This window comes from Populus trichocarpa, chromosome 7 (assembly GCF_000002775.5).
Source record: "Populus trichocarpa isolate Nisqually-1 chromosome 7, P.trichocarpa_v4.1, whole genome shotgun sequence".
Classification (NCBI taxonomy): domain Eukaryota; kingdom Viridiplantae; phylum Streptophyta; class Magnoliopsida; order Malpighiales; family Salicaceae; genus Populus; species Populus trichocarpa.
The window spans coordinates 11803275-11819252 of NC_037291.2; the positions used below are offsets into that span (position 1 = coordinate 11803275).

At 33.9% G+C, this 15978-nt stretch overlaps 3 protein-coding genes and 1 long non-coding RNA gene across 4 annotated transcripts; 3 read left to right on the forward strand and 1 right to left on the reverse strand.

Moving 5' to 3' along the window:
• Window positions 1-1293: 1293 nt before the first annotated feature.
• LOC7490214 (uncharacterized) lies at window positions 1294-2553 on the forward strand. The gene has a single exon (XM_002310530.4). The coding sequence runs from the start codon at window positions 1803-1805 to the stop codon at window positions 2382-2384; it is 582 nt and encodes a 193-aa protein (XP_002310566.1). The 5' UTR covers window positions 1294-1802; the 3' UTR covers window positions 2385-2553.
• An 874-nt stretch (window positions 2554-3427) lies between these two features.
• Window positions 3428-6535, forward strand: LOC7456913 (uncharacterized). Its single transcript, XM_002310529.4, has 5 exons — window positions 3428-3657; window positions 3769-3842; window positions 4815-4938; window positions 5057-5371; window positions 6093-6535. Exons 1-5 carry the CDS (start codon window positions 3541-3543, stop codon window positions 6363-6365), a joined length of 903 nt encoding a protein of 300 aa, XP_002310565.1. The 5' UTR covers window positions 3428-3540; the 3' UTR covers window positions 6366-6535.
• Window positions 6536-10790: 4255 nt separating this feature from the next.
• LOC112328168 (uncharacterized) lies at window positions 10791-13140 on the forward strand. Its single transcript, XR_008059756.1, has 2 exons — window positions 10791-11061; window positions 11840-13140. It is a non-coding gene; the product is annotated as an uncharacterized LOC112328168 (long non-coding RNA).
• A 128-nt stretch (window positions 13141-13268) lies between these two features.
• LOC7456912 (annexin D2) lies at window positions 13269-15738 on the reverse strand. Its single transcript, XM_002309944.4, has 5 exons — window positions 15570-15738; window positions 14690-14835; window positions 14285-14503; window positions 13894-14106; window positions 13269-13756 (listed from the first exon to the last, which is right to left on the reverse strand). The coding sequence occupies exons 1-5, from the start codon at window positions 15643-15645 to the stop codon at window positions 13460-13462; spliced, it is 951 nt and encodes a 316-aa protein (XP_002309980.1). The 5' UTR covers window positions 15646-15738; the 3' UTR covers window positions 13269-13459.
• Between the last annotated feature and the right edge of the window lie 240 nt (window positions 15739-15978).

Consider the following 15978-nt stretch of genomic DNA (forward strand, 5'->3'; position numbering starts at 1 on the left):
GGCATCACTTTGCTGTCTGCTTATCTGATTGGCTTGATAGAAGATTTTGTTCATAGGTTCAAGATCGCTAACAAGTGTTAAGAAAGCAATTCTCTTGATAAGTATAATTTGTCTCAATGGTCCAAAATCCACCCCCTAGTTAAAACGACACTGTTGTTGATGTGTTGATAAATCTTGATACTTCCTTTTTTGTGCATAGTTTGCTTAATTTTGCATTAAAGATAACTTGTAAATGTCAGTGTAATCCAAGAGAAGAAGAAGAAGCTTGTGATTTGATGATTTAAAATGTTGTGCTAAATTCCTAGTAGTTTTTTTTTTTCATAGCTGAAAATGAACACTTATGTGCGGTAGAAGGATAAAATACATAGCAATCCAAGAAAGAAAAGAGGACAAGAAAACATTATAATAAAAAAAAGATTTTTACTATACACATAATTTTTGTAATTATATTTTTGCTTTTCCTTAAAGACCCATAGAGTATTTTAATCTTTTTATACGGATTATTAGTTATTAAAGAATTAATTGGAAATATAAATGTATTTTCAATTTTTTAACACAGTAAAATGGTCTATTTATCTTCCAAGTCAGAATTTTAAAACTGGTAATATATAAGGGTATAACTATCTTTTTAATTTTTTTAGCACAGTAAAATGATCTACTTACCCTCCAAGTTAGAATTTTTAAAACTAGCTAAGAGGGATATTTTTATCTTTTAATTTTTAAAATACAAACCTATGAAATAAAAAAAAATCTAGGTCATGCATACATGAGTCTTTTTATGATTACCAGGTTGATAAAAATAAAGGACGTTTTGATCTTTTAACAAAAATTAAATATTAATTAAATTGAAAATGTTGTTTGCGTGAGCAGTGCATACTCTTGCGAGCGGGAGGTGCACTTGTGGCTCCTCTTAAAAGCATAAGATGCTCTTCTACAGTGGCACGGGAAGTGCCACCATATCCTCTTTTTATTAATGAGGCGCGTGTCGACAACAATAAAGTAATTTCTTATTTTTTTTCTCTTTTTTCTTAACTGGAAATTACAGGTTGATTCTTTTTGTTATTATTATTTTAACTTTCATCATTATTCTTTTAATCTATAATTTTTATTTTTGATCCTTGTATAAAAAAGTTATTTATTTTAAATTAATTATTTAATTTTAATTTATCATTTATTATATTTTTCAATTTGTTATCTTATATAACAACTAGGAATCAAAATTCTTCACTTGAAATGGAAATTTGGATTAGAATTCGGGAAGGGTGTTTGTGGCCTAAGAAGTTTAGATACGACAAACTTAGATTTGAATAGCAATACTTTAATTCTAAACAAAAAAGAAGGATCAAAACGATTCCCATGCGAATCATTCAGAATCTTGAACCCCCCAAGGTTTCTCCATTCTCATGTATCGCAAAAACTACGTACTGTCGACACCCAATACTGTTGGCAACTTGAAAGAGTAAAATTAAGATATCCAGCATAAAAAGCTTATTTTAGTAAAATAAAATCTCCCCCACTATCTCATTTGATTCCCTCTTTATTTCATGGTATTATTAAATTTCCCTTGCAATGCTACTAAGATTCTGTGGGTGATTTTCTCCACAACTTGCATTTTTTTTTTTTTGTAGATAGAAGCAGCTTCCCACCAATATCCTTGGCCTTGCATGCATCTATATATACAACTCCACAATCCATAGCTGTCTTCACCAAACAAACCAAGAGCTTCTCTTCTCAAGAAAACCAGTCTTTCTATCTCTCTCTCTCTACACGGGTGCTAGCTGCTACGTACTCAAGGTCTCATCATGACTTGTCTTAGCTGTGAAATAGAAATTCTGCAGGCAAAGAACGTAGAATTCAAGTCCCATGGGAGCCTTTTTGTTAGATATTATCTCTCTACAGGAAACAGCAAAAGAATCCAACTGAACAGCCGAGAAATTTCCGCAAAGGCCAACCTCTTTTGGAACGAGTCCTTCTCATTGGAGTGTTCAGGCACTGAAGACTCCATCAACAACCTCAAGCAACAAACTGTAGTGTTCGAGCTCAGATGGAGAAGCACAAATCCAATCCTTGGTAAAATAGGAGGGTCACAACTCCTAGGCAGAGCTGAGGTTCCATGGAAAACAGTTGTCGAGTCACCAAAGCTAGAAATGGAAAGGTGGGTTACGATGATCCCAAAGAAGGGCAGTGTTCCTGATGATGTCAAGCCTCCTGCAGTGCAAATAGCCATGAGAGTTAGAGTTCCAGCAATGGCAGAGATGCAGGAGAAGAAAAGGAGAAATGGGAGGTTGAAGAGGTGGGATGAATGTGGTTGTTGCAAGGATAGTGGGTGCAGATGCGAAGATTATGATATTTTTGTCCTAGTGGCTGCTCTGGAAGCACTATAAACACCGAGGATTGGCGAATGAAGTACCCACTTGCTACTTTGATCTGAAGATTTCTTTTTGACGTGTGGAAATTTTGTAAAGGTAGTCAACTAGTCATGAGTGTGTATATGCACGATCAAGATTGAAATTAATTTATTGGACTCTTCAAAACAGGGGTTTGTTTTCCAAAGCACTTCCACGAGCCAAGCAATTTCCAACTCCTTAAATCTTGAACTCGAATTCAATTAAAAAAACTTAAATATTATGCAATTTAATACCCGTCAAAACTAATTTCTGAAGCAATATTGATACCCGTCAGAACATGAAGCGATCCGATGAGAAAAAAATAAAATAAAATTCCATCAACGAACATCATCTGATCTGGAAATGTCCTGAAAAGAACTTTATTCTTTGCATCCACTCAATGAACCAACTAATGAAATTATCATTGCATACCTTTGTAGTTTTGTGTTGGATCTGAGCCTTCATTAATCGGCTAAGTCCATAAATTCTATGTGCAGACAGAGGCGTGTGCAAAGCCATGCATGCATGGATTATATAAATTTATGTTTATTTTCTTTCTCTCTAATTACACTACTACTCTATCCACTAACCAATTTGCTAAAATTAACACTTATAATTAGGTTATATCTTGAAGAACATAGCATCTTTCTTCATTGCTAGGTGAAGATAGTGTCTGAGATTGTAGTGATGGTTTTTTTTAAAAATATTTTTTAGTTTGAAATATTTTAAAATATTTTTTTTATTTTTTTAAATTTATTTTTATATCAGTATATTAAAATTATTTAAAAGTATTTTTTGAATACAAAAACAAACACTTGTTGGAACAAAATTAATTTAAAATACAAACACTCTAGCAATTTGATTAGACCAGTGGCATTACACCAAATTGTAAATTAAAGGCTGACACTGAAAAGCTTTTAAACAATAAGTACTAAAGTGTAAGAATCTGGAAACTTCAGGGATATATACTCTCCCTCTAAAAAATGATTGATGACTTCAAATTTGAAAAAGAAACCAAAAAAAAAATAAAAAATCAAATTTGAATTCTACATCTGTCTATCTCTTAAATACCTGTCAAACGGAAAACAAACAAGCACATGCACCATCACTGACCGTAGCCTAGAGATTTTCAAAAAAGCAAGGACAACAAGAAATGGAGAGGAATGCAGCCGTGAGCAAGCCACACACTTCCACCGCCGATCTGCTGACGTGGAAGGAGGCTCCTCCCTCTGCCTCTCCTTCCTCCGCCTCCTCCCACCGCCCTCACCAGGTTACTACCACACACCTTATTAAGTTTTACTTCTTTTATTATCATTATTATATAAAATACTCGTTTTTTCTTCTTATTTTCCATCTGATCTTTTGATGCATTATTTCCCAGCCGTCTGATAAAATCAGTAAAGTGCTGTTTGGAGGTCAGGTCTCTCAAGAAGAAGCAGAGAGTCTCATGAAGAAGTAAAGATCCCCCCCTTTACTATCTATTGATTTTTGTGTCTTCCAAGTTTTATGATTTTTTAAGGTTTCTGTTTTATTAAGTATAGAATATTTTGTCAAGATTTGTGTTTTTTCCCCCTTTTCTATTGGGAATCAGATCTGTTGCAGCATTTTCTGTTTCATGGCTGTTAATGATTTTCACAAGTAGATTTGAAGTTTTGAAAAAAAGAAAAGAAAAAATTGATTGATGGGTTTTTGAATTCATGAATGGTAACTTCATTAATGAAATGAAATAGGAGTAGTCTCTTATTGTAAAGAGAGTTAATGTGACAGAAAATATGGCAGGTGATATAATTTCTTGAAAATAAAACTGTTTTTGCCTCTCTTTTTTTTCTCTTTAAAAAGAAAAGAAAATGGTTAGTGTTTTTACTTCTGATAGGAAGTTATAGTTAATTTCTTTGTGCCAGCTCACGAAGGGCTCAGATAATTTGCAGCCATAGACTCTGTAATATTTAGGATGGTGGTTCTTCAATATGATGTAGAGGGATTATAGATTGGTGAGGAAATTGATAGATGCTTAGATTTGGAACTCCCTGTTGTTAAAATTAATTAACTTTTGAGGTTTTGATAATTCTTCAAAACAAAGATTTGATCTTTTACTTGTTTTAATTGAATGCTAAATAAGTGCATTGATTTTACTTGTGCGTTGGCAAATTAACATCTTTTATTGATTGGCATAGTCTTGTTGTTTTAGAAAGGTAGATTGGCCTGTCTTTTGGAAGGAATTTGGACAATGTAGTTCTGACTTCCGAGTAAACTAACACCCCCCTTCACATACAGAGATATAAAACACAATCAATTTTTCCTTGCTTCTAATGGGTTCCCAGCTTAGCAACTTTTGAACTTTGCAAATAAGGGTTATTTCATAATTCAAGTTGGTTGTTCATGCATGCTTGCTCTTAGCCATCTGAATCATTCCCTTTCACTCTGTAGAAAGCCTTGTTCGGGGTATAAATTAAAGGAGATGACTGGCAGTGGCATATTTAATGGTCAAGATGGTACATCTGAATCTGGTGATGCTAATCCTAATAACAAAACTACAGTGCGTGTTTATCAGGTACTTATTTGGTTATCTTCAAAAGAAAGTTCATCATCACCATTTATAATCACTTTTATATCGAATGTTAATCTTGATGGCTATTCTCCTTTGGTACTTGCAACTGTTGGATTTTCAGCAAGCAGTGACTGGAATAAGCCAAATATCGTTTAGTTCTGAGGAGAGCATCTCCCCTAAGAAGCCTACCTCTGTCCCAGAAGTGGCAAAGCAGCGCGAGTTAAGTGGGACGTTGCAAAATGATTTTGACATGAAGAGCAACAAGCTAATATCAAATGCTAAATTCAAGGAGATCAGTGGTCATGACATTTTTGCCCCCCCTTCTGAAATTGCTCCCCGTTCATTGGCTGCTGCACGCTCCATGGAAACAAAAGAAAACAAAGACATCGGGGAACCTGCACCTCGAAACATTCGCACATCTGTCAGGGTTTCAAATGTGAGTGTCTTCTTCATGTGTTCGATAAATCCTTTCTTATATTTGATTATTTATGGATCAATATCTATTCTACTAGGAAGTTACAGTTAGTTTCATGTTGTTGTGTTCTACACAACCATCTGGGGTGTTTGAGCAAAATGTTGAGTTGTGAAAAAGGAACAGTGACTGAGCACTTCCTATCATGTGTCAGTTCAAAAGGGACTATTAAAATGCAAAATGTTAATGTAGGTGCAGCTCAATTCTTTCAAGCTTGTTAAATGCTGCAATAGGCTCCTACAATGTTTATACATGTTTCCTTATCATGCATCCTTTTAATGTTCTTATATCATAGAAGGTTTCTGAACTTTGCCATTTCTAGAGTTTTTGTTCTGTCACAAAATCTTGTTGATGCTAAGTTGCTCTTTTATCTCCTTTCTACACTTCTGTTCTGTTGACCAATATAACATGAATATGCTCTTCTTTTAATCCATAAATATGAACATATCCATCTCCAGTGTCCATGCCATCTTCAAACACCATGTTAGAAAGCACATGTGCATTGTAATTCTTATCCTACTGACTAGGGTTTCCTATCAGTGGTTTTTAATGGTAATTGCAAAATCCAACTTTGGTTGCCTTGATGCATGTGCTTGTCGAAACTGGCATGACGGCTCAGTGCCATGCAATGATCTTTAATTTTGGCTATTTAATCCCAACTGAATTTTGTCTGTGATTTTTATAGCCTGCTGGAGGCCAGAGCAATATCCTATTTGGTGAAGAACCAGTCATGAAGACAGCAAGGAAAATACACAACCAGAAGTTTAATGAGCTGACAGGCAATGGTATTTTCAAGGGAGATGTTCCTCCTGGATCTGCTGAAAAACCTCTAAGCACGGCAAAACTGAGAGAAATGAGCGGCAGTGGTATCTTTTCTGATGGAAAGGCACCATCCAGAGATTATCTTGGTGGTGTTCGCCAGCCCCCTGGTGGTCAGAGCAGCATTGCATTAGTATAATCTAGCTGCAATCTAGCTGCATGACGAGAGGAATGTTGATCCATATGTTATCCCTATGTGAGTGCTTTGTTCTGACTGGTGAAATGCCCTTTTGGGGTATAGAATCAGTATAATACCTTTTTAACGTTTAGATTAAAGAGCTGGTTGGATGGCTGATTGAATGCTTTCAATCTTGTTCTGTCTCAAACTTTGTTTTACTTCAAGACCATGCTAAATGACTAAAATCCTAAATAAAAACGAAGCTCACATCCAAATTATAATTGTAGCTGAAGAAAGCCAAGCTCGGCAGGGTAAGATTGTTCTATAAATCGAAATGGTTTATTGGATTTCTTTTTGGCTCTTGAATTTTTAGGTATTGCCACATGAGGTTTGTATCAAGGGTGTTAAAATCGTGAGTTGACTAGTAAAATTATATGATTTTATTAGCCAACGCATGTTAAACGTGTGAAATCGCTTTGAAAACTTGAAAATTGTTAAAATTGGACTACAATCGGTTAAAATCAGGTAAAATTATGATTTTAAAACTGATTTTACAATTTCAACTAAATATACAACACCAAATTTTTACCTCCAGCCCTCCACATCAATGCCAGCCACCTATACAACATTTACCCTAACCTCTTTTAATTTTTTTCGCTCACTCGTTCAACAATCAACTATCACTAACAACATTCTCTTCTTTTTTTCATTGTCAATTGCGTCCTCTTCCTCAGCCACTGTGAGTTCTAGACAGTAGCATTCTCTCCACCAACAATTATAAGTTATTCTGTAGTTCTATTTATTTTTTTATTCTCATTGTGCACTGGCTAAGGATCATTTTACATTATTGTTCTTTTTTTTTTGTTTTCTTTTTAATTTATGAATTTCTTTCGAGTAATATATTTGTCTATTCAAGTATTTATTTTTTTCTCTAGATTGAAAAGGGTTAGTAGCCCTGGGCATGAAGTATTTGGTTTTTAGGATCAAGAAATGGCAGTGAGAAATGAGTGCCTAAAAAGGTCAAGACAATGTTATATATTGACGCACAATATCTTCTTTAGACACACCTTTCTAAGTATGCAATCAAACTATGGTTAGAATTGGATTGTTGCTCGTTAATCTTTCTTTAGACAATTATGTATGATGTGAAAAAACAATACATAATTCATGTTCCTTGCACACAATTCAAGCTCTAGATCAAAGTTATTGCAGTTCTTGTTCCTTGCAATTTTATGAGCCAGGTGTAACCACCTTAACATACTAGTAGATTGTTTGTTTTAAGTTTGTTAATTGTTAGTTAATAAAAATCTATGGACATGAATAAAATAATTACATTGTATTTTTAAATTACTTAAATTATGTATGAATTTTTATTTGAATCATGTATTTTAAGGTGCTTGAATTATATACGCGTTTTTATTTGAACCTTGTATTTTAAGATATTTGAACTATATATGAAAAAAATTTCCTTACGATTTTACGATCTGAGTTTATATTGCATTTTTCATGCCGTGTCAAAAATGCATTTTTGACAACCTTGGTTTGTACTATCAATTTGATTAATTTTGTTCTTAAACTATCATATTTTGAATAAGTCGACTTGTTTGGTATGACTCCTGACAGCAAAATCTCTTTAATTTTTTTTTTCAATTATTAGATTTTTGAGCTGAATTTTTTTTCACATGTGCTAGTAAAAATTGAAATATTTATAAAAAAACTTTTAGGTCAAGATCTTTTTAATTCTTCTTAAACATTGAATATTAATAAAATAAAAAATAATTTGGAATGATTTCAAAATGTTGTTGCGCGCATTAGAAATATCATATGAATTTGTTTGTTTAATTTTAATAAGATTCACATGATCGAATGTATAACATCAAACTTAAAAAAGGTTAATTATAAAAATCACATACGCAAAGTTTTAAAAAACAAACTAAAATTATTAATGAATGAAGACAAATATCTATATTTTGACTCGGATTATTAGGATTGAGTATAATCGTAAATAAAATTATAAACTTCAGCCTCATTAACATTCTCGGTGGTAAGTTGTAAATCGTGAGTATCACTGGCCAACAAGAATAAAGAGTAACAAATGACCCGAATGGATTGAATCTGTATGTATATAACCCAAAACACACATTCCTTAATTTCATTGAAAACCGAATATGCACCCTATTAAAATGTTTTCAAGCTTCATCATCGGAAGGATACACCATCACTCCATCCACCGCATCATGTAAATGATGCCATGTTATGTGCTCAGTAGTCTTTGGTAACATGAATAACATTTGCAGTCTAAGTGTGATTGAGAAGTATCTAAGTTTTTTATGTGTGATTAGAGTCTTTTCCCTGTCAGTTTTGGGTTTAAGTGTTGAACTAGTATGCCAATATGTTCTGCACTCGATCAACTTTACATTTTCAAGGTAATACAACATGCAAAAATTTGAATATATGTCAATTTTGTGGTATCCAAGGCCGAGGGGTTTCATCATGGATTTAACATCATAAAAGTTATCTTTCAGTTTATTCCCTTCACTTAAAATGTTTCTTGTTCATTCAAAAATTATATCATAATCGGCCTCACTCAACCCACGATCTGACTTGATGGTGAACACCCGTGCAACGATTAATAATTTATTATGATTTGTGCACTCATCCCATAATGGTTCGTCTGAGTCTTTCAAGAGATCAAAAAACTTGGTCGTGTCTGCATTAGGTTCTTCATCTATGATTGGATATTGACCAGCATAATCTTGATTCATTCCTATCACATCAATAATCATACTCTTGTGAGAATTACTATTGTCATCTACAACTTCATACACGTTGTTAGAATTAGAAGTTGACCCAATCATTTTTTCTACCATGATCTCGTGAGGAACATATGGTTCTCCGTGCACAAACCAACACAAGTATCTCTCCATGAACCTTTTTTTGTAGAAGATGCATCGTTACAACATCTACAACTTCATACACGTTGTTAGAATTAGAAGTTGACCCAATCATTTTTTCTACCATGATCTCGTGAGGAACATATGGTTCTCCGTGCACAAACCAACACAAGTATCTCTCCATGAACCTTTTTTTGTAGAAGATGCATCGTTACAACATCTAGATCGAGAAAATTTTTATTTTTACACCTCTTACATGGACATCTAATATCGTCTCCACTAATATTTCTCGGATTAGATAGTACATAATTAATAAAGTCATGAACTTCATTACAATAATTTATCCTATGCAACCCTTCGGGTAAATCTCAATACATACATGAAAGATCATCCATTACTTATATCAAACATATATAGAATATTGATGACAATATGTACAAATCATACATTCATACACTAAATAATAACAAAACATTGGTTTAACTCAAATTTTTTCAAAATATTTTAATAGTATAACTAATTCATTATCAATTATCTACATAAATTCAAATTTCTATATATTTACCGAAAGTTTCAATTCAACAATAAAATTGATAAAATATAAAATGAACCCGTTAAAAAAATCATTATTTATTTAATCACAAAACACCTAAGCACAAATTCAAAATAAATTTCATCAATTTACAAATAAATATAATTTTATAAAATCTCAAACAAACCCTAACATGTACAAATCATTCATTCATACATCAAATCTCCATGGGAAAAAGCTATAAAACAAATAAACACCCAAACAAAATAAATATACTACAAAAATATGCAATAAAAATTAACATTTTAAAATTGAGTTCAAATAAAAAATGGATAATTTTTCTTACTTGAAGTGGAGAATTCTCAATAAAATTTGAATCAGAACAAGGATGCTGACAAACTGAGTGTTGGGGTGACTGAATTTGTAGTGGGAAGTTGATTTGTGATAAAATTAAGGGGGATTGTGTTGATTGTTGTAGAGAAAAATAGATGAAGAAGAAGAAATGAGGGAGGGAGAAAGGAGTGTTGCTCGTCATGTCATAATTAAATATTACGGACGGATTTACCAACGGATTTAATCGATGGATTTAAATTCATTGACAGTTTTGTTTGTAAAAATGACATCATCATACTTTTTTGCTATTTTTTCATTTTTTTTTTCCATGATATATACCGATACAATATTTACGTTGGTATTTATCGATTGATACTACAAGGTCATATTCAGTCGGAAAAATTCACCGCAATCTATCAATGAAAATATTCTATCAATGTGATTATTTATATTTACTAATTTTCTGATAGTGACATCTCATTTTTTATCTTGTCTTCTATATCTTTAGTGTCTTCGTTTATTCTGAAATGGGTCAGTAACTAAACACTATCTTATATACTCCTTTTTTTTTATTTTTTAGCTTGGTCACACAATCTCCTATATGTTCTAATCCTTTGTTTGTTATATATATATATATATATATATATATATATATATATATATATATATGCGCGCGCGCGTGTTTTGTTGCGATTTACAGGCTAAATATTCTGTGAAGGTCGGGCGTGCTGTTTATATTTATCTGTCAGGGCCTAATCCATCAATGGTCCAGGTTTGTTAACCTTTTTAAAATTACAAGTTTATATATTTTGCTATGAACTTATCTCAGTAATGATTGCAATAGTAACAACGGAAGATAGCCCTTATTCACTAACTGTTGAAATCTTGGTTGCTGGGCACTACTATCATGAATGAATTGTAGCATCCTTGACCTCTGCAACAACTCTCTCAATAATAGGTTAACCAGCTTGCCTTTTCTTGCTTACTGTTTTCTGATTCTTTCCTGTTTTTAGTCATCGACAGTGTAATTTCTTTGTCTACTTTGCACGGACAGGCATTTCATAATGTTTGCGCACTTTTCTTATTATAGAATTATTCCGCGGTAATAATTACTTACTATGCTCTCACTTTTGTTTAATTTTGTCAAGTTCTCTGCAGTATTTCTGTGTTTTGTTTCTCATTATGGAATGTTGGCTTTTGACTAAATCATCTGCAAGATTTTCTTCTCATTATTTTATTTTAATATTAATCTCTCACCCAACAGTACCATTGGAGATGAATCACGTGAAACTCAAGAGATGGTGCTTATAGAAGTACTTTTTTGTTCATGTCTGGACTTAATTATGTTGGTTGACATGGTGGTTTAGGAGGTGATGTAATTTTAGAATTTTTCCTCTTCAATTTGGGCCGTCAACGATCTGTAACCTCACATTGTAAGTAATCATTTTGTTACAAATATTTTCAAACATATAGATTTGGGTCTTCTAGCATTAAGAGATCTCATTCCTAATCATGTTATCCTGGAGAATATGATAAAGGAGGGCCATGGAGTCTCAAAGAATATGATTGGAAATCTAAGGGAAGATAGAAGATAAGGTGTTAACTTTACTTTTTGTTAACCTGCAAGGATTTTTAATAATCTTTCTGGTGTTTGGCTATTTATTTTAAAGTTACCATGCAATAGTTCATTAAAGGAATAATTTTGTGGTAGGTTGTTCAAGTAATTTTTGATGCAGAGAAGAACAGTGGTTGGTATTTTTTGCCTTGCATGACATTGCTGATTCCAGATCGTTTCTTCATCATGGTCTTCACCTTAGTTTGTTGTTAAGAGGTCTTCTCTTCTATTTTCTCAACTCTCTTATATTTTCTTGCTGCTTTTGCAGCGTGCTTTTCAAATCTTTCTTCTGCAGTTCTAAAGCTTCTTTTTCTTTTGTTATCCTTTTTCCGTGACCCAATCTTTAATTTTCTTACCCTTACTTTTTTTTTCTCCCTATCATTCACTTTCCTTAGGTTCCATGAATTTTATGCCTTTTTGTGTTTGATCAAATACCTTTCTTGTTTTTCCCTTTTTTTTCTCCCCTGAACAGTTTGGCATGCTTGCTTATGGTTTTACCTTTTGTTGGATTTGCATTAGGACCCACTTTTTGTTTAGGAAGAAACATGGGCCTCTTGGTCCCTCCAGTTCGAAGGCCAGTTTCCCCTACTCTGCACTACCGCATCAGTTCAGGTCTTTTTCCCATACACTTCTTCATTTTTGCGTGCACGAAATGCTTTGGATTGTAGATATATAGCTTTGCGAATTAGCTGAGGCATTATGGTTCCTTAATTGTAGTGATAAAAGATTTGAGGTGAGGTTAGAAGGTGATTATATAGAATCAGAGTATGGCTCCATCATTTTGCACGGGTGGGAAGTTATAATTACCTGGTGTCAAATTCTGTCCAACAAGGTGATGATGCAGATGAAGTACTTTTCAGGCGCATCGTATCTCTTCAATTTTTCTTCTTTTCTATATCAATGGATCATACTTCAAATTAAATTAATGACATGGGTATCGAGTGATGTTAGTGCTTTCTCCTTTTGACATTGTTCTGTGGTGTTTCAAGTTAGAATTCTTAACAGGTTAAGTTTCTTTTTGCCACTCAAACCATGCATAAAGCCCTGATGATTTCCGAACGATCACACACACAAAGTTTTGGAAAAACCAAGTGCATCCTTCGACTTTCCAGCATTTGCAAGCTGCTAATGTAGATAGACAACACAACAGTGAGGAGGCGTAGTGAGTTGGTGCAAAAGTAAGCGAGTTCTTTAGAAAACACTTGGGAGTTCAGATCTCAGCTGTTACATCCTCCAGTTCGCTGCATAACTCCATTTCGTGTATGATTATAGCTATTCTCTGAATGATTTTAAGTTTCTTTTTTGATATAGATGCGGTGGAGATTCTTCTAAATAAATAGTGTGATGTGACCATAATATTCCTGCGAGATAATATACCTGTCCTTTTATTTTCTGAAAAAGAATTCTAGTATTACTTTATAATTCTTTCTTTTTCCTCGTGTAATCCTAGACATGGCCAAAATTCAACAAGTCCCTTGAAAGGATTTATTCGAACATCATCTTTATGCTCCCATCTTTTTAATAATGTTGATACATTATGAAACGATCTCTTGGTCCATTTCAAAGATTTTATTAAGCCAGAAAAGATGCACAAAACATTTCAGAGATACTTAATATAAGCAATACAAGCAAAGATGATAGCTCACGTCAGGAAGATTATGTCTAGCAAAAGCAATACAACAACAACAACAATAACAACATTCATACAAAGCAAAACTCTTCTGAATCCACAAGCAATAGATCAAGCATCGCCATGGCCAATCAAGGCAAGAAGCATTCGTTCATAATCTCCGGAAGTGTCTCCAGCAATGTCACGTTCAAGAGTAACACTATTTCGGCGATGATATTCCTCCTTGATACGTTCCATGTCAACCTCAGCCCTGGTGGTTACAACTCTAGTAAGAGCCCTTTCATCTGTTCCTAGCTTTTTGATGGACAGCCGCAAAAGCTTCTCAAAGTATTTTTCAGGGTAGGTCAAGCACTTAATCGTTGCTCTCAGTAATTTGAGGAAATCGTTATCCGCCTCTTCCTTCAAATTCTGCAAACAGATTTGCCATTGTCAATTTAAAGCGAAACAATTGTCTGCAATGCATGATATTACTAACTGGAATTCAACATTGGGAAAGATTTCAAAAAATAACTGATAAAAGTCGTATCAGATTCAGATCATGATACCTTGTTGATGGCATTTCCAAATGCGTTGTTGTAGTGATTAAGTGTTGCATTAAGTTGTGCCTTGCTCCTTGTAGTCAGAATCCTGATGATCTCTTCATCACTATAAGCTTTATCTGAGATCTTCTCATGAAGTATCTTAGCCTCTGATTTTGCCAAAATCGTGTTCACCTCTTCTCCCTCATATCGGAATGCACTTACAAGGGGAACCAACAGCTGCTCGGAACAATAATAAACACAGAACCAAGCAGTTCAAAATTGTTGTTACTAACAAAGCATCAAAAGTTTAAGAGAAGATCAATCATCAGATGATTAACTTTTCATTAGAACTAGACTATGATGTACACAGGCTAAAATCTCTCTGGAAAAATACTTAAGAGGCTAAGGGCATTACCTTGCGGAAGTCTCCAGTTGTGTGGTATGCAACATCTTCCTCGAGGGATTTCTTGTAACGAGCATGATATGCCTGCCTCACCTTAAAAAGGTCATGTGAGGACCTAGTACAAGCTATTTCCATTAGAACCCAGTTGCTTGAAGTGAACCTCTTCGTCGCTTCATTAGCCAGATATGCATCACGCTCAGCAGGATCCAGTGTCCATAGCAACACAGCCCTCTGTTTCATGTATACAAAATTTGCAAAAAAAAACATGTATCAACAACCTCAGTGTTAATGCAATACTTTTCCAAAATAGAGAGGAATCTGGCAGGCATTAAAAGCCTTGGTTGCCATAAAATTACTCCTGGTACACAGGAAGATAGCGTTTAATTAGAATTAACATGAGATGCATCGAACTCTGACCTCGAAGTCACTAGAAAGTTCCTTGTCCAAATCTTTAAGGAGATCTTGGCCGTAAGCTTCAGCATAAACCTTTCGAATTAAGTTGCGTTGTGCAGCATTCCTATGAGCCAGGATGGAGATGATCAATCCCTCATTTGTACCCCATCCTGCAAACGAAGAGGAAGAAAAGAAAAAACAGCTTACTGTTGATAAATTCAGTGCAGCAGGGCAATGCATCACAAAAAAATAGATGTAGATCAATTTTTTAAGTCCAGATTACAACATCAACATCAAATAATTTGCAAAGATTCCATTATGTTCTGCAATGATGATTGGTTAGTTGAAAACTGATCAAGACAAATAATTTACAAAACACCATTAACGTTAGATAGCTAACTCATGTCTCATTTCTGCAGATCACGACTCAAGAGCTTAACAATGCAGATCAGTATAGAGATCAAACACGAAGCAAAAAGGAACTCCAAAATCAAATACCCTGCCATCATGCTCGAAAGTCAAGCCAACCACTGGTTCAAGAAATCAATCCTTTAAGAGAAATAGATGTAAAAGGCGACCTTCAAAAGCCTTTTGTGTTATTTCTCAAGAACAAGACACGGTAACTTAACAATGTAGATCTGCATAGAGATCAAACACCAAACAAAACATCTACAAGATCAAATACCATTCATGTCATGTTTGACTCACAAAGTCAAACCAACCATTTCTTCAAGAAATTATGAATCAAGCTCAAGTTTTCAACCACTGAATGCCAAATTATCTAATAAAGAATGACACTTTATATTACGATCAGCATCAAATAGAACATCAGAGGAATCCACAAAAAATCTCTACAAAAAAAAATAACGAAAAGAAAGGATAGATTCATCATGTAAAGGGTCACCTTCAAAAGCTTTATGAAGTTGCTCAGCATCCTCATATGGAGGAGGAACAGAAGCTGGAACTTTAAGGGACGCCATTGTTTTCACTCTTCACTCTGTTTCACACTCTCTGTGTTTTGTGTTTGCCAAGAATCGGAAACGGTGGGTGAAGGTATGAGACTATGAGTTTTGAGTTCCTTTTATAGTGCATGAAAATGAAAAAAAATTACAAAAATTGTGATGGTATAAACAATAATCGAAATCCCCGCCATGATTATATCTTACTTTTTATTATTTTATTAGGCATGTCACGCGTTAGGATGTGGTCCATATTTTTCTTGTAAAAAATATGTTTAGGATGCAAACGGTTTATATTTTTTTACAAAAAAAAAAAAAGTTTGGATGATGTAAATGTATTTTAAATAAATAAAT

Bases quoted from the DNA above. Each gene is read 5' to 3' on its own strand.
- LOC7490214 (XM_002310530.4), top strand. From the start codon at position 1,803: ATGACTTGTCTTAGCTGTGAAATAGAAATTCTGCAGGCAAAGAACGTA.
- LOC7456913 (XM_002310529.4), top strand. From the start codon at position 3,541: ATGGAGAGGAATGCAGCCGTGAGCAAGCCACACACTTCCACCGCCGAT. The intron at 3,658-3,768 runs GTTACTACCACA...ATTATTTCCCAG, and splicing joins CCTCCCACCGCCCTCACCAG to CCGTCTGATAAAATCAGTAA. The intron at 5,372-6,092 runs GTGAGTGTCTTC...TGATTTTTATAG, and splicing joins CATCTGTCAGGGTTTCAAAT to CCTGCTGGAGGCCAGAGCAA.
- LOC7456912 (XM_002309944.4), bottom strand. From the start codon at position 15,645: ATGGCGTCCCTTAAAGTTCCAGCTTCTGTTCCTCCTCCATATGAGGAT. The intron at 14,504-14,689 runs GTCAGAGTTCGA...TACATGAAACAG, and splicing joins AACTTTCTAGTGACTTCGAG to AGGGCTGTGTTGCTATGGAC. The intron at 14,107-14,284 runs GTAATGCCCTTA...TGTTCCGAGCAG, and splicing joins CAACTGGAGACTTCCGCAAG to CTGTTGGTTCCCCTTGTAAG.